At 35.6% G+C, this 25,664-nt stretch overlaps 3 protein-coding genes across 8 annotated transcripts in view; 2 read left to right on the forward strand and 1 right to left on the reverse strand.

Moving 5' to 3' along the window:
• Positions 1-2,682, forward strand: part of obscnb (obscurin, cytoskeletal calmodulin and titin-interacting RhoGEF b) — a 53,787-nt gene extending 51,105 nt beyond the window's left edge. The window contains 1 exon segment of the mRNA XM_078264324.1: positions 146-2,682. Coding sequence (XP_078120450.1) covers positions 146-1,265 — 1,120 coding nt within the window. The 3' untranslated portion in view covers positions 1,266-2,682.
• A 10,948-nt stretch (positions 2,683-13,630) lies between these two features.
• guk1a (guanylate kinase 1a) lies at positions 13,631-20,611 on the reverse strand. 6 transcript variants are annotated; one of them, XM_078264017.1, is made up of 7 exons: positions 20,455-20,608; positions 15,793-15,906; positions 15,319-15,360; positions 14,963-15,198; positions 14,320-14,404; positions 14,151-14,236; positions 13,631-13,874 (listed from the first exon to the last, which is right to left on the reverse strand). In XM_078264017.1, exons 1-7 carry the CDS (start codon positions 20,474-20,476, stop codon positions 13,836-13,838), a joined length of 624 nt encoding a protein of 207 aa, XP_078120143.1. In that variant the 5' UTR covers positions 20,477-20,608; the 3' UTR covers positions 13,631-13,835. The 6 variants fall into 6 exon arrangements, with proteins under 6 accessions (XP_078120143.1, XP_078120147.1, XP_078120141.1 ...); XM_078264021.1 differs by lacking the exon at positions 20,455-20,608 and adding an exon at positions 19,477-19,601; XM_078264015.1 differs by having other exon boundaries at positions 14,963-15,360; positions 20,455-20,611.
• Positions 20,202-25,374, forward strand: c12h1orf35 (chromosome 12 C1orf35 homolog). The gene is made up of 8 exons (XM_078264022.1): positions 20,202-20,298; positions 21,164-21,314; positions 21,406-21,451; positions 21,565-21,644; positions 22,194-22,266; positions 22,490-22,569; positions 22,672-22,785; positions 23,506-25,374. Exons 1-8 carry the CDS (start codon positions 20,202-20,204, stop codon positions 23,759-23,761), a joined length of 897 nt encoding a protein of 298 aa, XP_078120148.1. The 3' UTR covers positions 23,762-25,374.
• Positions 25,375-25,664: the final 290 nt, after the last annotated feature.

The following is a 25,664-nucleotide window of genomic DNA, read 5'->3' on the forward strand; positions in this document are numbered from 1 at the left end:
ACTCAGTGTCACTTATACTGGTGGATTATGAGTGGTGGTGTTAGCCCACCAGCTTCAGTTATCGGAGTCAAAACTGCATGCAGCCTGGTATCTCTTTGTCTATAACTCTAATCATGTCTGTGTTGTCTATTTCCCTTGACTCCAGTGAGGAGACTATAACCACTGTGGTGAAGAACCCACGTATGAGGAGGCACAAGTCCCCCGGCTTGACTGTTGCTGGAGCCCACCGCTCGGAGACCTCCACCCCAGAGCCCCCCACAGCCAGGCCGAGGAGGATGCCCACTCCAAGAAAGACCACCATCCCAACCCTCTATGTTACTGAGCCCCAGGGTGCTGGAGCCTGGGCCATGGAGAGCAAGCCCAGATGGGTTGAGGTAGAGGAGGTCATCGAGTATAAGGTCAATAAATCTCCCAGGCTGCCCAGGAGGAGAGGTATCTCACCGGCAGGGTCTGATCGTGCAGCCACTCCCTCCAGACCCAAAAGGTCTCCACCGGAAAACCCAAACGCTAACAATTCCAACAACAAGCTGGTGGAGCAGGCCCAGCTGCAGGGAGAAGTCAGCAGCCAGCCGCTCTCCTGGGACGAAGAGGAGGGTAATGTTTCCTCTGATTCTGTCTCTGGAGTCACTGGAGAGCCACATGAGCTCTCATCTGTCCTCACTCAAGCTGGAGAGGACAGCGAGGACCTCGATGATGAACAAACCGTCATTTTTGAACCTGATGATGAAGATGATGATGATCACAACTCACTTGGAAAGCAGGAGCCTAAGATTCTGACACAAGGAGGCCGTGTTCTGACCCTCGAAGACTTGGAGGATTACGTCCCAGAAGAAGGAGAGACTTACGGTTCCTCCAGCACCCACAGCCCTGCTGCGGAAAAGCCCTGTGAGATCTCTGTGCTCCAGAGGGAGATCGGCGGGTCCACAGTGGGACAGCCGGTGCTCCTCAACGTGGGGCAGCCTGTCGTGGTCCCGAGGCAGAGGAGCGGCTTCTTCGGCCGCTTCAGGGATCATCTCTCCAGCAGCCTTTTCTCATCTGCTGTCCCCCAAGCCAGCGGAACCCAGTCCAGGACGGAAAGGCATGTCCCCATCCAAGTGAGCCACGCAAAACTGGAAGTGAAGCCTTCATACTGCTCAGAGGTGCAGAGAGTTGAGGGTGGGCAGCGGAGCTTTAAAACCAAAGTGTCAACTCAGACCTACGGCTACACATCAGTGGGCAACCCAGTCACTCTTCAAATTAGTGATAACCTTTATCAGAACCAATAGTAGCAACTCATTTTAATCTGGTACCAAAAACCCTCTTAGTCTTAAATGGGGACATTTCTACTTACATGAGGAATAAGACATATCCTAACCTGAAGTATATTTACTGCATTTGACAAACCATTCCATTTTGAAGCTGCCTTTCAGAAAATAGGCTCATCCTCTGAGTCTTTTTCTTGACAAATGGTTAGAGTCAGATGGCCTCTTTAGACTAGGCGAGTTGGAAAATATAGGTATAAATATGTCACTGTAAGCATGTATCAGTCCCAACCTGCTCTGTTACACTTGCTTTATGACATATGGAGTATGTGTTGTACAATATACATGGTGGACAGAAAAAAAATTAAGGTTTGACATTTTACTGAAGAACAATTTCATCGTCTTTTGTCGAGTTAAATTGTATTTATTAAAATACATAACGTTTCACCTTAACACACCTTCACAAAATCATGAACCTTGACCCACCAATATTAACTGATCCAGGCATTATCCTTAGTGATGACTCCTGCTATATACTGTACACAAACAAATAGTTATACAGTATATTTAGGTATACTGTATATATTTTTTCGGTTTCACTTTTGTACCTTTTTAGAAATGTTACCTTTTGCACTTTAGCAGTGCTTTAGATTCCTGGAGCAGCAAATGTTGGAGTTAATGACTATTACTGATGTCATGTTTCTAGTTCAGTATTGCTATAAGTTCATTTAAATATGCAACACTGATTATGTACAATTAACAACAGAACTTTGGTGATCTTTGTGGTCCATGGGCTGTTTAAGTTTCATCAAAGATGTGTGGTCAAAATATAGTCAGTTTGGCAAAATCACAGATAAGTTTGAGCAAACCTTGATCAAAGCTTGAACTAACATGGCCTTTCTACAAGCAGATCATGTGGAAGGTGAACCTGTTTCACATCAGATCTCTGTGTTTGACTGCATTTTTGTCATTTATTATTATTGTGAAACAGATGTTTCTACCATTAATTGAATGTTATGCTCAGCTTTATAGACATTTTTGTGTAGTGTTAATGCAGTGAAATCACCTGTGAATTCACAGGATATCACAGGGTCAGTCATATGTTAGTGATAGATGTTTGGCTGAGTGACTGCATGTATTTGCTTTTCCAAGGCAATGTGTTTATCCAGTGTAACCAGATCTGTAATGTTGTATTTGATTGCGAGCAAATGTTTGTGCAAAGTACTTGAGCTCACAGAATTTACTACCTTTTCAATTTAAAAAGTGACTACAATTTAGTAACTGCTCACTTAAAGATTTGTGGTGTTTGTGTTGTTTTAAAGGTCTTTTAGTCAGTTACAAGGATCATGTTATGTATTAATATTAAAGCACTAACCGATGTAATTGCGTGTACTGTACATGTGTAGTTTTTGGGAAACATGTTTGAGTACTCAGTGTTAATAAATAGATGTACTGCAAATAACTATGGCCAGTTTCTTTCACAATTCTTATTTATAGCACACATTCTATTGTATTGGAACATACCGTATTTATTTAAGTTTTAACAGACAATGTCTTGTTTCTATGGAGGAAATATTTATTCATAATTAAAATTGAAAGTCCAAAGAGAAATTGAAAGTCCAAAGAGAAAACGAAGCAAGATCAATTTAAAAATATATATTTTTTTTAATTTTCCATTTGGCTTTTCCATTTGGATTTAATATTTGGCTTTTCAATTTAACATTGGCTTTTCCATTTGGATTTAATATTTGGCTTTTCAATTTAACATTGGCTTTTCCATTTGGATTTAATATTTGGCTTTTCAATTTCAATTTAACATTGGCTTTTAATTTGGATTTAATATTTGGCTTTTCAATTTCAATTTAACATTGTATTTTCATTTGGATTTAATATTTGGCTTTTGAATTTCCATTTAACATTGGCTTTTCATTTGGACTTGACACATGTCAATGTCTGAGGAGGCGTGGCCCAAAGGCTGGTGGGAGGGTCTGAAACGAAAGGGGTGCAGAGGCACCTTATGAACAGCAGGGGGGGCTGACTGCTGGGGAGCACACTGTTGAGGAGCATCTGTCTGCAGCTTCGCCACCAGGCTGGCTTGGCCTCTTATTTCACATGATAGAAACTGATGATGTAGGCTAAACACAAACGACATTTCATGCAACAACAGTGAAGTTTGGATATCAAATTTGGATATTGTTGCAAAATCGGAAATCAAATGAACGAAAAATTAGCCTACACGGGCTGTACAAAAGGCCGTCAATCAGGAGTGATTGTTGTGAGTACATATCGGAAAATAGCGCGGACACGCACCTCACACCGCGCGCACCACCCGGAGAAAAAAGTGAGAGAAAGAAAAAGAAGAGGTCGCAGTTCGGATGATGACTACCCGGTTGAGATTGTGTGTGTGTGTGTGTGTGTGTGTGTGTGTGTGTGTGTGTGTGTGTGTGTCCTTTAGATCTGACAACACACAAACACACGTAACAGAGCTACACCCACACCCATGTTTCTACTGTTGCTTAATTAAATAAAACATCAAAAGAGAGAAGTTGCCTCCATCCGTATTTTAAACAGACACACCTTGGCGAAGTTGGAAACCAGAATCAGCTTTAAATACAGTCCTAATCTTGTCCTCACTAACACGGGCCCAATTATAGTAACTACATGAAAACGTCACTGTTGTTGCATGAAATGTCGTTTGTGTTTAGCCTCATCAGTTTCTATCATGTGGAATAAGAGGATAAGCCAGCCTGGTGGCGAAGCTGCAGACAGATGCTCCTCAACAGTGTGCTCCCCAGCAGTCAGCTCCCCCTGCTGTTCATAAGGTGCCTCTGCACTTTCGTTTCAGACCCTCCCACCAGCCTTTGGGCCACGCCTCCTCATTTACATTGACATGTGTCAAGTCCAAATGAAAAGCCAATGTTAAATGGAAATTCAAAAGCCAAATATTAAATCCACATGAAAATCCAATGTTAAATTGAAATTGAAAAGCCAAATATTAAATCCAAATTAAAAGCCAATGTGAAATTGAAAAGCCAAATATTAAATCCAAATGGAAAAGCCAATGTTAAATTGAAGTTGAAAAGCAAAATATTAAATCCAAATGGAAAAGCCAAATGGAAAATTTAAAAAAATTATATTTTTAATTTGATCTCGCTTCGTTTTCTCTTTGGACTTTCAATTTCTCTTTGGACTTTAAATTTGAATTATGAATAAATATTTCCTCCATATGTTACTGCTGGATGTTTAATGGACTTCAGAAATACATCATATTTTTCCACAACATAGATATTGTTATAAGAGCTAGTTATTGTAGAATGGCAAACCACAGGACTGCACAGATCTTAATAAGTATGATGAACATTTGCACGACTCATTACTGAATTTAAGTGGATACTTTAAGAAATAACTGTTCGTGGAATTTTTAATATCCATTTAATCATTTTCATTGTAATGGAAAAGAAAACATACCAAATGAAATGAAATGACATATACTATCACTTATTTATGACCTTTTGGCATACTATTACATTGTTATGACATACTGTATACTATGACTTTTTATGGCAAACTATATTATGAAACTTTTTGACATAATATACTTTGACTTTTTATGGCATACTATATTATAAAACTTTATGACATACTATACTTTGACTTTTTATGACATACTATACTATGATTTTTTTAACAACACTTTTTATGCCAACTGTACGATGACTGTTTTATGACATTTTTCATGACATACTATACTATGCCAAATGTATGGCGTTACACTATGAGGTTCCAGCTGCTGCTGTGGTAGTATTGGGGTGTTGTTTTCTTACTTGTGCATCAAAGTTGAAGTCTGTTATTTTTTTGACTAACATCACTAACATGATTAATATAAAAACATCAATATGATATGAAAGTCTGCTAATCACACCCTGATTACAGTGAAGAGAATACAGTTACTCTCTGACTCTACAGCCTATTCATCCAGTTGCACAGATCTATGCTATCTGTCAGCTCATCTCCAAATGTCTGGTTGCCTACTACAAGAAGTGTGTGGATGAGGCATCCAAGGAGATCAAGGACATTCTGGTCCAGAATGACTGGACCCTGCTAGTTGCTGATCCACACTACCACAAGTACAAGGAGTTCATTATGACTTTTTTATGCCATACTATACTATGACTTTTTTATGACATACTAAACTATGACTTCTTTTATGACACATTATACTTTGACTTTTTATGACCTTTTTATGACATACTACTATGAATTGTATGACATTTTTGTGACATACTATACTATGACTTTTTGCAACATTTTTACGACATACTATACTACGACTTTTTTATGACATATTTATGACATACTATACTATTTTTATGACTTTATGACAACCTATACTATGACTTTTTTATGACTTTATTTGACATACTATACTATGAATTTTTACAACATACTATATTATGACTTTTTATGACATACCATACTATAAATATTTTATAAAATGTTTATGACATACTATACTATGACTTTTTGCAGCATTTTTACAACATACTATACTACGACTTTTTTTCATGACATACTATATATACTATTTTTATGACTTTATGACAAACTATACTATGACTTTTTGTGACATTTTACAACATACTATATTATGACTTTTTAATGACTTTATTTGACATACTATACTATGACTTTTTATGACTATTTATGACATAATATACTATAAATATTTTATAACATTTTTATGACATTATATTATGACATTTTGAGAAATTTTTACGGTATACTATACTACGTTACTATACTTTGACTTTTTTATTACTTTTTTCGACATACTAAACTATGACCTTTTTGTCTTCAGTAATGTGACAATAAATACAATGGTGAACCAGTGTATTATGAGCTTCACAAACAAACAGCCCAATGAGATAAGCTGCTAGAGATAAAATGAAGATTGACGGTTGAAGGTTCAACTCTCAACACACTATTACTTTTTAATGATTCTTTTCGACAAACTATAATACGTCTTTTTTCGACACAGAGTTTTGATGAGTAAACAAATTATTTGGAACTTCTGCCACAGGCTTGACGTTATGGTAACACTTTACGGTAAGGGTACATGAATTATGAATTCAAGCATGAATTAATTCATGATTTGTGCATTACTTCATTCCTTTATATTTTATGAATCATCAGGAATTGACATGAGTTCATAACCTCTCATTCATGACCTAATGCAACACATCAACTAAAGCATTAGGTAAGGTGGGTACATCATTATGCACAAGTTGTGTTCAAATCAGAATTTGCGCAGTGATGACCACATTTTTTCGACATACTATACTATGACTTTTTTATCACCATTTTCAACAAGCTATACTATGACTTTTTTATGACCTTTTTCGACATACTATACTATGACTTTTTAATCACATTTCTCGACATACAATACTATGACTGTTTTATCACTTTTTTCGACATACTATACTATGACTTTTTAATCACGTTTTTCGACATGCTATACTATGACTTTGTTATCACGGTTTTCAACATGCTATACTATGGGCCTTTATCAACATACAATACAATTTTTTATCACTTTTTTTGACATACTATAACAAGACTTTTTATCACTTTTTTCAACATTTTATATTATGACCTTTTTCGACATACTATACTGTAACTTTTTTATCACATTTTACGACATATGACTTTTCACCTTTTTGAACATGCGATAATATGACCTTTTTCGACATACTATACTATGACTTTTTTTATCACTTTTTTCAACATGCTATACTATGACTTTTTTATGACTTTTTTTTGACTTACTATACTATGGCTTTTTTCAACATGCTATACTATGACTTTTTTATGACTTTTTTTTGACTTACTATACTATGACTTTTTTCGACATACTATACTATGACTTTTTATCACTTTTTCAACATGCTATACTATGACTTTTTTATCACTTTTGTTCAACTTACTATACTATGACTTTTTTGACATACTTTTTTATCACTTTTTTGACATACTATATACTATGACGTTTTAATCACTTTTTTGACATACTATACTAAGACATTTTTATCACATTGTTCGACATACTATGACTTTTTTAATCACCTTTTTCAACATGCTATACTATGACCTTTTTCGACATACTATACTATGACTTTTTTATCACTTCTTTCGACATACTATACTATGTCTTTTATCACATTTTTCGACATGCTATACTATGACTTTTTTATCACTTTTTTTTCAACTTACTATACTATGACTTTTTTCGACATACTATACTATTACTTTTTTGACATACTATATACTATGACTTTTTAATCACTTTTTGACATTTTTATCACCTTTTTCAAAATGCTATACTATGACCTTTTTCGACATACTAAACAATGACCTTTTTCGACATACTAAACTATGACCTTTTTCGACATACTAAACTATGACCTTTTTATCACTTTTTCCGACATACTATACTTTTTAATCACTTCTTTGACATACTATAATAAGTAAATAAATAAATATGAATCATTTTTGTCGACATGACTATGACTTTTTTATCACTTTTTTTTTGACTTACTATACTATGACTTTTTTCGACATGCTATACAATGACTTTTTATTTCAACTCTATTTATTTTAAATTTTTACAACAGAAGCCATGGCGAACGAAACATTGTCAAAACAGTATACTATGACTTTTTATCACTTTTTTCGACTTACTATACTATGACTTTTTATCACTTTTTTTGACATACTATACTATGACTTTTTTCGACATGCTATACTATGACTTTTTATCATCTTTTTCAACATGCTATACTATGACCTTTTTTCTGACATACTATACAATGACTTTTTAATAATTTTTTTCGACATACTATACTGTGACTTTTTTCAACATGCTATACTATGGCTTTTTTATCACTTTTTTTGACTTACTACACTATGACTTTTTTATCACCTTTTTCAACATGCTATACTATGACTTTTTTATCACCTTTTTCAACATGCTATACTATGACTTTTTTCGACTAACCATACTATGACTTTTTTATCACTTTATTTGACATACTATACTATGACATTTTATCACTTTTTTCGACATGCTATACTATGACTTTTTTCGACATACTATACTATGACTTTTTTATCACTTCTTTCGACATACTATACTATGGCTTTTTTATCACTTCTTTCGACATACTAAACTATGACTTTTTTATCACATTTTTCGACATACCATGACTTTTTTATCACTTTTTTCGACATACTATACTATGACTTTTTATTCCAACTCTATTTATTTTAAATTTTTACACCAAATGACATACAACAGAGGCCATGGCGTATGAAACATTGTCAAAACAGTATACTATGACTTTTTTTTGACTTTTTTCGACATGCTTTCCTGTGACTTTTTATCACATTTTTTCGACATACTGTACTACACTATGACTTTTTTATCACTCTTTTGACATGCTATACTATGACTTTTTTATCACCTTTTTTAAGAAGCTATACTATGAAATTTTTCGACATACTAAACTATGACATTCTTTGACATACTATACTATGACTTTTTTGTCACCTTTTTCAACATGCTGTACTATGACCTTTTTAGACATTCTATCCTGTGACTTTTTCGACATACTAAACTGTGACATTTTTTCGACATACTATACTATGACTTTTTTACCACTTTTTTTGACATACTATACTATGACTTTTTTATCATCTTTTTCAACATGCTGTACTATGACGTTTTTCGACATACTATAGTATGACTTTTTTATGACCCTTTTCAACATACTATACTCTGACTTTTTAATCACTTTTTTTAAGAAGCTATACTATGAAATTTTTCAACATACTAAACTATGACATTCTTTGACATACTATACTATGACTTTTTTGTCACCTTTTTCAACATGCTGTACTATGACCTTTTTAGACATTCTATAGTATGACTATGACCTTTTTCGACATACTATACTATGACTTTTTTTATGACCCTTTTCGACATACTATACTATGACTTTTTTACCACTTTTTTTGACATACTATACTATGACTTTTTTATCATCTTTTTCAACATGCTGTACTATGACGTTTTTCGACATACTATAGTATGACTTTTTTATGACCCTTTTCAACATACTATACTCTGACTTTTTAATCACTTTTTTCGACATACTGTACTATGACTTTTTTATCACCTTTTTTAAGAAGCTATACTATGAAATTTTTCAACATACTAAACTATGACATTCTTTGACATACTATACTATGACTTTTTTGTCACCTTTTTCAACATGCTGTACTATGACCTTTTTAGACATTCTATAGTATGACTATGACCTTTTTCGACATACTATACTATGACTTTTTTTATGACCCTTTTCAACATACTATACTGTGACTTTTTATCACTTTTTTTGACATACTATACTGTGACTTTTTAATCACTTTTTTTGACATACTATACTATGACTTTTTATCAATTTCTTCAACTTACTGTTGACTTTTTTCAAAATGCTCTACTATGACCTTTTTCGACATACTAAACTATGACCTTTTTCGACATACTAAACTGTGACATTTTTCGACATACTATACTATGACTTTTTTACCACTTTTTTTGACATACTATACTATGACTTTTTTATTATCTTTTTCAACATGCTGTACTATGACGTTTTTCAACATACTATACTCTGACTTTTTAATCACTTTTTTCGACATACTGTACTATGACTTTCTTATCACCTTTTTTCAGATAGCTATACTATGACTTTTTTCAACATACTATACTATGACATTCTTTGACATACTATGACTTTTTTGTCACCTTTTTCAACATGCTGTACTATGACCTTTTTAGACATTCTATAGTATGACTTTATGACCCTTTTCAACATACTATACTATGACTTATTTATCACCTTTTTCAAAATGCTATACTATGACCTTTTTCGACATACTAAACTATGACTTTTTTTCGACATACTATACTATGACTTTTTTATCACTTTTTTCGACATACTATACTATGACTTTTTTCGACATACTATACTATGACTTTTTTATCACTTTTTTTCGACATACTATACTATGACTTTTTATCGACATACTATACTATGACTTTTTTATCACTTTTTTTTGACATACTATACTATGACTTTTTTATCATCTTTTTCAACATGCTGTACTATGACGTTTTTCGACATACTATAGTATGACTTTTTTATGACCCTTTTCAACATACTATACTCTGACTTTTTAATCACTTTTTTCGACATACTGTACTATGACTTTTTTATCACCTTTTTTAGACATGCTATACTATGACTTTTTTTCAACATACTAAACTATGACATTCTTTTTTCGACATACTATACTATGACTTTTTTGTCACCTTTTTTCAACATGCTATACTATGACCTTTTTAGACATTCTATACTATGACTATGACCTTTTTCGACATACTATACTATGACTTTTTTTATGACCCTTTTCAACATACTATACTGTGACTTTTTATCACTTTTTTTGACATACTATACTGTGACTTTTTAATCACTTTTTTTGACATACTATACTATGACTTTTTATCAATTTCTTCAACTTACTGTTGACTTTTTTCAAAATGCTCTACTATGACCTTTTTCGACATACTAAACTATGACCTTTTTCGACATACTAAACTGTGACATTTTTCGACATACTATACTATGACTTTTTTACCACTTTTTTTGACATACTATACTATGACTTTTTTATTATCTTTTTCAACATGCTGTACTATGACGTTTTTCAACATACTATACTCTGACTTTTTAATCACTTTTTTCGACATACTGTACTATGACTTTCTTATCACCTTTTTTAAGAAGCTATACTATGAAATTTTTCAACATACTAAACTATGACATTCTTTGACATACTATGACTTTTTTGTCACCTTTTTCAACATGCTGTACTATGACCTTTTTAGACATTCTATAGTATGACTTTATGACCCTTTTCAACATACTATACTATGACTTATTTATCACCTTTTTCAAAATGCTATACTATGACCTTTTTCGACATACTAAACTATGACCTTTTTCGACATACTATACTATGACTTTTTTATCACTTTTTACGACTTACTATACTATGACTTTTTTATCACTTTTTTTTGACATACTATACTATGACTTTTTATCACTTTTTTGACATACTATAACTTTTTTTGACTTACTATACTATGACTTTTTTATCACTTTTTCCGACATGCTATACTTTTTTATCACTTTTTTGACATACTATAATAAGTAAATAAATAAATATCAATCATTTTTGTCGACATGCTATACTATGACTTTTTTAAGTAAACCGTGCATACGCCTGGTCTGAATTATTGGCGAGGTAAGCACATTCTCACCATACATTCTCCCTTTATTAATATCAGTTTACGCGTGGAAAATGGCGTATGCATCATTTGGGGGCATTGGCATCTGGTATCTATGGAGTATTTAAGTGCACATGCTATGATGGGTATTTGTTAAGAGGGAGTTTCTACATCAAAGTTTCAAATACCTTTTTCAAAGTTTATTGGTCAAATTCTGGTTATACGAGTACATGTAGTGACATTTTTGACATCCAATTCATTTAATTGCACCAAAACATACATATCAAATACAATAACAAAGAATCAATATATAGTAGCCTAATAATGAGTTCAAGTGTGTGTGTTAAAGGGAACAGGATTGCATTTCTAGCTCTCGTGTTTTACTGATATTACTCTGTAATAAACATTGCATTAGTAACTCAATTCATTCTCTTGTGCTTTGTTCCCACACTGTTATTCGGAATTATGTTGCATTTATACAGTGCTTTTTTGTTTTCCACTGTCCTTTTTACTGTGAACAGTGTGATTTTTTGTTTAGTAAGATAAAAGCAGAGATTGATTTGGTAAATATGGATGATGCTCAAAGACTGAGATGGCTGTTCACATGTGAAACATATAAATTAGCCAGTTATCTTGAGAAAGCCTGGGAGAAGAGGAAAAAAGCTCTTTATCGAGATGATCTGTAGATGAGGATTTGTTGTTTGTATATACTGTGTGTGTATATATATATATATATATATATATATATGTGTGTATGTATATATATGTGTGTATGTATATATTTGTATTCATGTATTTCTCCGAATGATTTGTATATGCGACCAGAAGACGTTTGCTAAATAAGTTTGTGGTGTCTTGTAATCCAATGTGGAATGTGCCAAAATGTTTGGCATGACACAGAAATAAAATTAAACTAACTATACAGTGCTCCAAGGAGTTATCACACACTAAGACAGTTTAGTTATGCTATTTCACAATTGCTGATGTAACCAGTTGAAACAAGAAGTGGTCTGAAAATGTATGGAAAGGGGAATTAAGGTATTACATGTAACTTCAGGATTCCTTGATATACATTAGTCATAAATATTCTTTCAGTAAACAAGTAACAGGAGATTTGCGTGATTAATTCTTAACTATATAAAAAAAGAGAAACATGCCATTACATTTTTCTGAAATTTAAAAACCAATCCTTAAGTCAAAACAGTACACAGAATGTAATTTTACTGTACAGGGGAAGCTGCAAAATAACAGTTACACAATATAAAAGTTTTCACAAATTTACAATTGTAAGAAAAACAGTAAAGTGATTCTATTATAGACCCCCCTGAAATAAAAGCTATATTCTGTGACATTAGATGTACAATTGTTTTTGTTATGTTACATTTTCTACCTCTATAAATGTGATCCTTTTAGAGTACAACAGTAAAAATGGTTATCTAGCAAACCAAACTATAATGGAGTCATGTGGCAATTTACACAAAATCTGCCAAAGAAAACATTTACCAACACCGGAATAGTTTTATTATTTCAACAGTGAAGTTAAGTTGCTTGTACCCCTTGCAAGTAAACAGCCGCAAAGTTTTTTTCTCTAGAAATCAGTTGTATTGCTAAAGTTTTAAATGGGGTTCCCTCATGAACTGTCTCTGTAAATATATTTCCCAATCAACACAATATGACTGGTGGCACAAAGAACAGCGTAATTCGCTGCCACAAATCAAGATAACCAGAAACCAGCTTTTTCCACACCCGTGAAAGACAAGTTTATCCACATGATAGAATGAGTTATGTTAACGCCCTGTTTGTGTTAGTCCTGGTTGGTGTGCGGACAAAGCTGCAAGCATTATACATGTGCTCAGTAAACCCTGCCCAACAGAACATCCTGCATATCATGCCATATAAATATCAAGTGAGCATTATTGGAGTAGCTTAAAGTGAAAATAAAAATATGAAAAGCACTTCTTCTCTGTAAAAAGGGTTATACTTGACAGTGTGATAGTATTTGGTTAATAACTACCACTATACACCATATAAAACCAATTTTTTGTGTGTGTATCCATTAAGGATATTTGCTGAGCTTCACAAACCACCATCTGAGGGAATGTTCACGACTGGAATAAAGGTCTGTGGTTTTGTAAGAAGTGGCTGGACGAGACTTGAAGGTATCAGGCTTTAGTCTCCTACGAAGACATGTTGACTTTCTTGACCATACCGATTTCCTAAAGAAGGAAAAACATTTTTGTAATGCTCCTAATACAGGTTGGTGATGATGGTCAAGAAATTATGACCTAACAAATTTAAAGCAAGACTACATAGAGTAAATAAACATGTTTTATCCATTCCTTATAGTTTTGCCCTTTTGGTTTTTGCTTTTGGAAAGGTATTTAAATGTCTTTGTTGATGCTCAACTCAATTAAATAATTAATCATTAAAACAGTTTTAATGTGTGTTGATGATTATTGAATCAAGGACTGAGTTCTGCAATAGTAACTCACCTCAGAAAGAGCATGTTTTAACTGCCCATAAGCATCCTCCAAGTTATCATTCATAATTAGGACATCAAACATACCAGGTTCTTTACCTTGAAGGAGATATAATTAGGTTCAGTCATGGTTTTTAACATTTATGTGGTTACATTTTTGCAAACAAACTATAAATACTTACTAAACTCCATGTCCACCTGAGCTGCACGTAAACGCTTCTGGAGGCTCGCCTCTGACTCGGTTTTTCTGTCTCGCAAACGTTTTTCCTAAAATAATACAGAAGGCATTCAGAAATATTCACAGAGCACCCAAAACCTGTATGACCAGAGGCCTGTACTGCGAAGCAGGATTTGGGGTTAGCGAGGTAACTTCAGGATTAACCCTGGGTTTTCCGTTTCACCGTGGTAACTTATGCTAAACAGCTACCCTGCTCTGGAGGAGGTTAAGTCCAGAAAAAAAACAATCAACCTATATAAAGCACCGCCTACTGACCAATCAAATATGTGAGAAAATGGCTTCACCATTCATAGAGGATCCCTAGATTGTGAAAGGGGAGGATATAATATAATATATATATATATATATATATATATAGTAGTTGATAACCACAGTTGTGTGACTGCTTAGCGTGATAGCGGATGTTAGGATTAGTGAAGCCAGATAACGAAAAGATATACTGGATATTTGAATTTGCTTCGTAGTACAGGCCTCAGGTAACTGTGGTACAAAAACAAACTGAAGGTCACATTGAACGACCCCCCTCCTCTGCCAGGAAAATAGGAACCTCTATCGATTGAATGAAATGCATTTCCTTCTGTGCTTACCAGGACTGCCATGGATGGCGGCTGGATAAATATGTAGATGGGATTGAGGTCTGTCCTTTTGATGTTTTTCACACCCTGCATGTCAATGTCAAGTATACAGATGAGGTTCTTGGCCTGGACAGCTTGCACGGCAGCTTTACTCGTCCCGTACATGTTCCCCGAAAACTCTGCATTCTCAATGAAGTCGCCGTTGTCAATCGCTGTCTGCATCACTTCCCGTGTGACATAATGGTAATCTGAAACCCCGAAAAAGGAGACATGCTTTTTATACAAATAAAGAAAGCTACCATTATACTGACTCATAAAAATGTGATTGACTGTGACAGTGGTCATGAAAGAGGAGGAACATGTTGTACCTTTGCCATTCTCTTCTCCAGGTCGAGGATTTCTTGTTGTATCTGAGGGTTGACAGGACAGTTACAGTATGTCATAGTACTGTACTTTATTTGAACCTTAAAATTAAACAATAATCGATTAATCCATTAGTTGAGCGACAGGAAATGTGTCTGAGCTGCAACTAAGGCTTATTTTCATTTTTGATTACTCAATTAATCATTTGGTCCATACGTTGTTAAACAATTGTTTAAAAAATTTAAGAAAATAATGGGCAGATTAATCAATACTGAAAACAATCATTAGTTGCAGCCCTATTTGTATTTGCTTGTATGCGTGGCATTAACATTAACATTATACACCTGTATACATCCACATCCCCTAGAAAACCTGGATGACCAACAGGATTGACTATACTGATCAATGACAAGCCTCACAACCGGTGAGAACGCCACCAAAATAATGTTAAATGTTTTGGCATAGAGTGGCACACTTACGGGAGACGCTGAAGCCAAAGACACCGTCGTATTCTTTCATGAGCTTCTTCAGCAGAGTGCTCTTCCCTGCCCCGGATGGGCCGCTAAACACCACAGGCCTGGGTCCAGCCATAGCTATAAGAGAGGTGGAGAGAAGAGTTCAATATAGGAAATTAGTGGGTGATGCTGGAGGGATGACACATAACCACTGGAATCCTATGACATGAGTCATTATACTGTATGTGCACAAACATATGGCTTTAAAAAGATTTCACAACATTACAGCAGGTTAATCTGCTCACCTCGCTCTGGTGGGATAAATGTGATAAAATTATAAGCCAGCAGTTCTTACAGGCAAACCAAATGATGAGACCAAAACATCTCCCACAAGAGCAAAGGCAATCAATGGGTTGGCAAGTGTGAGGTTACCATGGTGCAAAAACAAAAACAATTACTCACTAATTGGAGAGCCCTACTCTGCTTGGGATGGCAGGACAAAAACAGAAGAGCTAAGACATACAAGAGGCTAAGGAGGAAAAATGCTTTTAATAGACACATAGGCCCATATTAATGTAAACAATGACTTCAAACTCCCTTTAACTAAATTACGCAGCAATCCAATCACTGACAAACCTATAAACATTAGCCTACTTGTACTTTACATGTTTGCAAAATAGCTACTTCAACATCCTACCTTCTCTACACTGCGATATATTCTACACAACTTTTCTTTCATTAACATTTCTTAGGCAAGCTACTCAAGTAAAGAATAAAGTAATCGTCTGTAGCGTTCCTCCTTACCTTTCGTCAATACACACAGAGCCAAAGCAGACCGCGAATTCAAGTGATTGTGTGCAAGTAGATTAGGGAGTAGAGTAGAGAGGGAGGAGAGAAAAAGAGAGGGCAGTGCCATTCACACACTAGATTTTGTTATGTATTGAGATCAATTTAAAAATGTTGAGCAGATTTATCCAGAATGATCTGATATTAAAGTAAAGACCTGTATGCGTGTTTTATTTCTAGTCCAAAAGCTGAGACAACCCTCAATTCTCCTTAGTAATATTAGGTGTTTGTAGTTTTAAGGTGAAGAAAACAATGCAGTATAACTGGTTCTCAGTAAAAACTGGGAGCACCTTCCAAACAGATATTTGCAACAGGAAACCAGCTATAGTAAAAAGCTAATATCAATCATTAGCCTTTGGTAATAGGCCTACTACATCAATGCCAGGTATCAAAGAGATTGGTAATTAGTCTGAAAATTAAGTATTCCATATAACATGCACCAAAGTACAAAGGGAAGAAAAAAAATATATTAGCCCTATCAATCTTTAAAAACAAAAGTAAAGTGTGCTGGATTTAAAATAACAAAATGCTATGGAATAAAATCACAGCATTACAAGCCTTCTTGTTTCCAAGCAATCCAGATGGAGCGAGGTCATCTGTGCAGGTGCAAATGACAAGAGTAATTCTCCATTGCCTCTTGAATGCTTCCCGTAAACAGCACCATGTCTAATTAAAAGGTGCAGTAGTTCCTCAACATTTTCCTGTCCTGAAGTGGGTATCACACCCAATCCTCCACCACAAAAGTTATCCATAAATCTATTTGGGAAAATTGCATCTGCTTTCTGTTCCCATATGGAAAAAATAGGGCTGCAACTAAATATTATCTTCATTATTGATTGGTCCGATTAATGATTTAATGGTGGAACCTCTTTTTGTCTAACTAAAATCAGGTCCAAAAGCCAAAGATATTTAACCTAAAAAGCAGCTAATACTCACATTTCAGAAGCTGCAACCACAGAATGTCAAGTATGTTTGCTTCATAAATTACCTAAACAATTGACGGATAATTAAAATAGTTACCGATTCATTTCTGTCGATCAGCTAATTGTTTCAGCTCTAAAACAATACAGGATGTCGTATGCCTCTGATTGTCATATAGGGCTAATTCTTTACTAAATCTACTGTGATCATTAGAAAAAACTAAACATGAGTTTGCTTGTTAATAGATGTATTGCCAAGATTAAAAGATGGAAAATTGATTCATGGACTAAATCAATCAATTCTGATACAAGACTAAATATTGTCATTTATAAAGTTAATATTTACTGGTAACAACTTTTCCATGTAAATAGTTTTGCTCTTTATTTACTAATACTTCCTTTAATTGTATAATTTCGGTTTGGTTGCTGCCAGTCAGACTAAATATGCTATTTTAATTAATCACTCAGAGAAATAGTGAGCATTTATCATAATGTCTGACATTTTACAGACAGACTTTTTTTAAATTAATATATTGACAAAGCTTCTGAAACTTGCAGCTCCATATAATCCAAAATCCACACAAGAATCCACCATGTGTATTTGACATAGAGCTGCGTGACAGGAAATGAGCGACATGAGAGTTTACAATCAGCAGGGGCTGACACTTATTAGAAGCTGCATGGTGCTTGACTTTAACCATGTGCACTTAACCCCATGTGATTGATATTTGCTTGAAGCAAAATTTAAATCACGTGAAATCTTCAGGTCTCAGTAGTCTGCTAGGTGTTCAGTATGAGAGATGAAACAAGAAGTTGATAAAGCAATCAACAAATGTATAAGCAACTACTTCTTAAAGCAAACATTTAATGGTTACAGCTTATCAAAGCTGATAACTGGGTGACTGTCTTATATGAGAATATATTGAATATATTTGGTTTGAAATGTTGGTTGGGCAAAATAAGCAATTTGAATATGTCAACTCGGGCTCTGGGAAACTTATGAATTTTTTTTATTTCTTTTTTTTTTATTAAAACAGTTGACAGACTCAGTGATGAAAATAATGTTTTGTTGCAGCCCTAGAAAGTACAACATTGTACTTTCTAGGGCTGCAACAAAACAGTATTTGTGTTAGTTTAGTTTACCCAGAGGAGTTTATGTAGGCCTTGTTTAACCAGTCATGGTCCTTATTCAGTCTAATGCTGTGATCTCTTCATTGTAATTTTTTCAAACATAGCTATAGAAACTGCAAAGTAGCGCTTTCATGTTCTATTATTGTAGAGTGAGTGTCACAAGTGCTAGACTTATTTAACAAATAAAAATGACTCACACATTGCAAAGTGCACCTTGACTTACTGCTATAAAAGCAATAAACTGTTATGATTTGCATGAAAATGCTGAATTCATGTTTTTAGGGTGGTAAATGCACACTAGAAAAACATTCCATGAAGAAAATGTGCTTGATTGATTTGTGCATTGATGCTGATGGGTAGGAGTTTTGATAACTTTATAATCATATGTAAACTACTTGAGCTTAAAAGTATTGATTGAGATTAAGATGCAGGAGTGAATAGGCGGGCCCTTAAAACAGCTCAGCATTAAGCATTAATACTACATAACACATAAAATGTCAACATAATGAGCTGAGATACCAACAGGGATTGTTTTTAAAACTCAAAGTTTAACAGGTATCACTGATGGCTCCCATCTACAAGGACTATTATTATTAGCAGTATTATTATAATAATAATAATAATTATTATTATTATTATACCAATTAAAGACTATTTAAACGACGATTAAACTACAGGTAACGTCAGTGAACACACAACAACCATCTTCTTCCCGTGCAACAACACAGCAGAAACAATCCGACTTCTCACTGAATGGAATGGATGGCAATGGAAGACAATACATAAAAGAGACAGACATTCTCCTTCCCACCTGAAAATAGCCTGGAAAAATATCTCATGTACATCGGGAGTTACTTTAGTCCAAGATTTTGGGTCAGTCTCCGGATTTTCTGCCTCCTCTCCTCTTGAGTCTTTGCTGTTTAAGCCATTAAGGAAAATTGTGCTGTATACGTCATCATTGCGGGCCAACCCATTGAAACGTTACGTTCGCGAGCGTCGGGAAATACGCGCGATAACGAAACACAAATCTACATTCATGACAGAAAAGTGGAGTTTATTATTTATCAATAGCCAAAGAAAATAGACGATACAAAGGCAGCCAATATTATATGTTACAGCTGCAGTTTCTACCTTAACCGGGAGAAACATATGCGCACTCTTAGTGTAGCTTTATTTTTAGGTTCTTATTATACATCCATGTTTTCAGGTCGCAAAGTTAGTTATATAGCATAGCCTAGCTTCAGTTAACGCGGTTTAATCCAACGATTATCTTGCGCTCTGCAGCTTCTTTGAAGGAAATAACTGGCCAAATTAGTTACCGGATCGGTTTCAAGGGTCAACGTAAACACAACCACTAGGAAACGCGTTGTTTCGATCAACACTGGGAAGATGAACTTAACGCAAAACTACCCGGATGAGTGAATGCTGAAGGCCTTACCAATCGCGCTGCTCTTGTGCTAATGTGGCTAAAGTCAGCTGGTTGAGCTAACGGTAGGCCGCTTCTTCTCCAAAGTCATCAAAGCAACCGACAAAAAAATGTTTGGTTCATCGAGATCCGGAGGGGTCAGAGGAGGCCAGGACCAGTTCAACTGGGATGACGTGAAAGTCGATAAACACAGAGAAAATTATCTCGGTAAGTCTTAAAAAAACTGTCAGCCAAGTCCGCTATCACCGCTCTCAAGAGACATTGCTAGCGTTTGCTAACTTGCTATCAACAGAGCAAGTCTTTTAAAATCCCAGTTAAACTACACACCATGGCTTCGGTACTCAACGTGCTACATTTCCATACCTTTTGTTTTAGCGTCCCTCATAACACAGTGCTCAGTAGTCCTGTTTTCTACTCTACAATCGGCAGGTCCTAGTTTTTGTTGCTCCCTCTCCTCTGAGCACGCACACGTAGCCACTCTGCTATCTGAGCAAACACACCGCTGCCAACATGTCAGCATGCCAAACAAGAAGACCCACCACCGCTGTGACATAAAATGATGAAATAGAGTACAGTGTTGTTAAGCAAATGGCATTCTTTTTGGAACATGAACTGACGTAAACACATGATATGGGTACATTAAAAAGGCTCATGCCACAACAGATGACAATGCCTTTTCAGCAGCAGAGCTTTTAAAAGTATAGTAGTTTTCGACAGGTGATTTTGGAGAGACCCAAAATGTTTATTCTCCAAAGCGAAATACCATTGACAAAGTTTTTCTGCATTAACGTGTTAGCTACATCAAAGGAAAAAATCAGCCCCAAAACAGAATAATTTGTGCTATTTCTGTTTGGATAGTCAAGTCAGTATCTACAAACACCAACGTCAGTGCAAAGGTGTACTGATTAGTCAATTAATCAACCTACAACAAAAGGATTACAGACTGTTTTGACAATCAATTAATACTTTTTTTAAATCTTAAAAAGAGGGGCTGTTCAAAACTGAGCTGTAAAATACAGCAGAAATGAAGCATCTTTCTCAACCACTCTCAATTCTCCTGCCTTGTTTCCAGGGAACTCTTTAATGGCACCAGTAGGACGATGGCAAAAAGGCAAAGATCTGTCATGGTATGCAAGAGACAAAAAGGATGGCACACCTTTGTCCAAAGAGGATGAACTTGCTGCTGTTAAGGCTGCAGAGCATGAGGCACTGATGGCTGCCCTGTACGTACAACTTCCTATAAAAGAAATGGTTGAAAAATGCAAGTGCGGGTTAACAAATATAATTAATTTACCTTTTCCATTCTGCATCTAGAGGACACAAGAATATGAAGAGGCAACCGACTGGCCTGACCAAAGAAGTATGTCACTTTGTTTGGTACTGCTTTCACTCAAAAGCTTTTTTAAATTTGTAAAGAACTTGCATTTATTAAAAAAGGTTGAATGATTTAAATTTTTACATTTTTGATACCAGGACCTTGCAGATGTTTGCAGGAGGGAAGATGATGGCGAAGAGAGAAATGTGGACCGTGTTTCAGGCTTGGGAAGCTCCAGGTGATTTTCTTATTTCTTAAAAACATTGTCAACTTTTTGGGATATAACAACCTATTATACAAAGCAACTAAATAAAACGAATCAGCAATTTTAAAAGGGCAGTATGTGAAAACAAAATAACCCTGTACTGAATACACATATCATTTACATGAGTATATGCAGAAATCAACATGGAAAGTTCCAATCATGGAAAGTTTCCACCTCAAACATGTCAGAAGAAATAATTCCTGAGCGTTTAAAATCATAAATTTGAATACCCTCTTCATATGTAAACACGGCATTTCAGAAATTTAAAACATCCCCCACTTTTGTGAGTTTCACTTCATTAAAGTCCTGCTTTTTACATTAGTAAGATATTTCTTTCTATCTTGAAAATTGTTTGTTTTGGAGCAAAATTACATCTGTCTCTGCCTTTCACTATGTTCTATTTTTTTCTGTTAAAACTCATTAAACTGTTCCCCATAACATTCAAGTGAAGGAAAGATGGCCTTTTATCTCAATACACTGTGATTGTAAAGTGTTTGTTAATAAATATGTTTTCATCTATAGTGCAGGATCAAGAAAAATGGTGCTATCCCAAAAGGAAAAGGAGGCAGCTAAAATAGGCTTGCCTGTTTTTACAGTAAGTTCTTCTCACTGAATATTGTCACTGAACGTTTTAAGATGAAGACTCAGTAAGATGCAGATGTTCATAATGTAAGTGCAAAGCAGTGATGGATGGAAAAATAGGCCTTTTGAATATATTTTGCATGTAGTGAAGAGACTTTAGGAGTTTAGAGTAAGGACAGTTTCTTTCATTGGATCTACAACTTGATGTAAAGATTAAAGAAGTTCTTTCTTTACAGCACCAAAGAACAGAAGGTTGTCCAGAAACCTCAAAAACAAAGACATCTCAGAGTGTAGAAAAAGGGGATATGGAACAACGGTGAGTATGCATTATATAAGTTGCCACCTAAATTGCTGAACATCCATACATTTCAGACACAAAAAACATAAAACACAACGTGTTGTTGTTTTCTCTCTGTAGGCACGAGAGCAAAAAGAAAAAGAAAGAGAAAAAGAGCAAAAAGAAAAAGGAAAAAAAGAAGAAAAGGGAAAGAAGAGATTCGTCTTCCTCGGGGTCAGATAACAACAGAAAGAGGTTGGTTCATTTATTCATTCAGATCTTTTGATCAGCTTGGGGTAGCGTCACCTGTCGCCTGAGAGTGGACAAAATAACAGGAACACTTATAAAGTACGGCTTAAAAAAAAAACCTATGCTCATTGCTCCCATATCATGTATTTGGAAGAACATCTCTCATCTCTTTGGAAATCAAATGTAATTATTACAGGCTTCACAAAGGTTGCATTAATGAGTCAAAATTTATTGTATTTTGTTAAACTGTATTGCACATTTGTTTATGTTATTGTGTCCAACTCCTGTTTTGCGGCCAAACTTGCAAATTTACAGACTTGCTATGAAACAAAAGCTTTCATCTGCCAGCACTAGAGGGCACTAATGCACTGTCCTACACAGGGCATCTTGAAGCATTGGCTTTGAAATTTGGGGTGCATGTGTCACAAGACCTTAGATATATCATGTAAATCAGTTGTGTAGAAAGGGGGGGGGGGGCATACCAGATTAAAATACTGTGAATTAATGTGCTGATGAGAGAGGAATTATAACCTCAACATATGATGGTAGCGTACAGATTTAATTATATAAGTTGCTAAATATACAGACATTTGTCGGTGTGGGTGGTTTCTGTGGATGTCACTATATAAAGCTCATCTGGCAGCTACTTTTTCCCCGGCCTCACAACATCTTACCCGATCCTCCACGACCCTGTCATTGATTATTTGTTTCCCTTTTACTCTTCAGGCAGAGAAAGGACCACCATCATCATAATCCATCATACTATAGTCAGAGTGGAGCCAGACCCCATGACAGCCATTCAAGGGGGGGAGCAAAGGCCGAGCAACGGCCCTCCTACCCCCATCATCGTCAGCAGCGGCATGACACAGACTCCTCTGATGGGGGGTCTCCTGTGCCCCGTAACCCTGTCAGCCACAAGACGGCTCCTGCTGGTGCCACACAAAGCCACAGGCGGCGTCACGACACAGACTCGGACAACTAATGTCCTACCCATCCCCCCAATTCAAAGACGCATTACGCGGACAGAATGCTCTACAGCAGCTTGGCTGGCCCTGAAGACCTCATTTCCCCCGAACAGCCAAACGGACTGTGGATGGAGACAGGTCGATGTTTTCTGACTCACAGGCTTTGGCCTCGTGTTTTAACTTCTTCACCCAATAAGTTGGTCAGTTAGTCATGGGACACTAGTGTCTTTTGTGTTTATATTGGGTTGTGTTTGACAATTTTTTTTTTTTTAACACGATTTATGTGATTAAACCAAATATCTAATTTTCTATATTGTTATAGGTTGTAATTTTTATCTCATTAGTGTAGAATACAATGCAAGATAAAATATTTTGCAAAGCAAACACAATGATCTTTTATTCCTATGTCTGGCCCTGGTAGCTGTTACTGTTTGGGCAATCTTAGAGAATTAACTCAGAACATTGTTGCTGCAAACAGAACAAATATGTATCCTGTGTTTTCTTATGTGCCGTAAGATTTTTCCTGGAAACTTCTTTCCTGACAATGTTTACAACAGCTTGAGTAAAAGAATATTAAGGATACAGATTGAGTTATAATTTTTTTATACAAACATTTCTATGGTAAGGTATCATACATCTGGCAGCTTTTCTGCAAAGTTGAAACTTTTGGAGGTTGTGTCATCAGCACAGTAATGTTTGTATCATTAACATCATCATTACAGAGAAAATATTTTAATATAAGACATGGAGCTGTCTCTTGCTAAATTAAGCCTACGTCTGAAAAGAGTCAAGCAAGTGTTCTTGAAATATTTCCAATATGCTCCTTGACACCTTTTCTGTCCTTGCACATGTCCTCCATCCCACTGTGCCTCTTGCACTACTCAGCAGCTTCAGTCCTTTTCTTTTCTTAATCATGCCAGCGCTCCTTAATCCCTCACCATGTAGGTTCAGCTCCCTGACTAGTGCGATACCATTGGAATGCTCTCCACTGGTAATAATAGAGTGTAGTGTTTGCATTTGCCTTGAATTGGTCTGAAAGAGGGTATTCTGCTGGCTGGCACCTGGGGGGTGCACTAAAAAAGAGCAAGGCATTCATAAAGAAGAGTGCAAAAAACGGCTGGTCCTTTTATATGGCCGAGTACCGTTAGACTGCCACACACAAACCAAGCTGACTGAGCAGCAGGAGAGGAGGCCACACAAAGCAGCCCTATGAGGGACCCAAGACTCCAACTCCCTCCCCTCCCCTTCCACCACCACCATACTTTCCTGCCATGTTTTATAGGCCTGGCTGCATTAACCATAGCAGCCTAATCAACCTGCAAGAATGCTGTCCTAGATTGCCACCCTACACAGTGTGAAACAGGGTGTGCTCTCCACATTACTGCTTTAACCCAACATTGGGTGGTTTACATCACCTTGGGGTATCTCATTTCTCCCTGGGTCAAAGGGTGACAGCCCCAACAGGTTGCTATGACGCCACGCTCTTGGTTTTGTTGTTAAATTTTAGTATTGTTTCGTTAAGTTTATTACTACTTTGTTAGAGCTGCAACTACTGCCTATTTTTATTATCAATTCACCAATTGTTTTTATTAATCACTGTCAATTAAATGTAAGACGTGTGTGAAAGCTACCCATCACAAGTGACTTGCTTTTTTATGTTCGACCAGCACACCAAAACCTTTTTGTTATAGAAAATTAAATTCCTTTTCAAAAATTTTATTCAACAGAAAACTAACATAATAAAGGACTTTTTCACAGAGGGCATTTTGACTTCACAGAAGGAAAAGCACAGGTGTGAATAATGAAATTAGCGATAGCTGAATTCCATTTAGCTGCTTTGATTTCAGGTCGTGTTATGCATGCTTACGTACTGTCACTCACTGGAAACACTTGAATATAATGGAGCTGGAGACAGAATAT

This window comes from Sander vitreus, chromosome 12 (assembly GCF_031162955.1).
Source record: "Sander vitreus isolate 19-12246 chromosome 12, sanVit1, whole genome shotgun sequence".
In the NCBI taxonomy this organism is placed as follows: domain Eukaryota; kingdom Metazoa; phylum Chordata; class Actinopteri; order Perciformes; family Percidae; genus Sander; species Sander vitreus.

Coding starts and splice junctions, on each gene's coding strand:
- c12h1orf35 (XM_078264022.1), top strand. CDS start 20,202: ATGTTTGGTTCATCGAGATCCGGAGGGGTCAGAGGAGGCCAGGACCAG. Junction 21,315..21,405: donor GAGGCACTGATGGCTGCCCT/GTACGTACAACT, acceptor TTCTGCATCTAG/AGGACACAAGAATATGAAGA. Junction 22,267..22,489: donor TAGGCTTGCCTGTTTTTACA/GTAAGTTCTTCT, acceptor CTTTCTTTACAG/CACCAAAGAACAGAAGGTTG.
- guk1a (XM_078264015.1), bottom strand. CDS start 20,611: ATGCTGACATGTTGGCAGCGGTGTGTTTGCTCAGATAGCAGAGTGGCT. Junction 15,361..15,792: donor CTTTGGCTTCAGCGTCTCCC/GTAAGTGTGCCA, acceptor GTCAACCCTCAG/ATACAACAAGAAATCCTCGA. Junction 14,237..14,319: donor TCAGGTGGACATGGAGTTTA/GTAAGTATTTAT, acceptor ATCTCCTTCAAG/GTAAAGAACCTGGTATGTTT.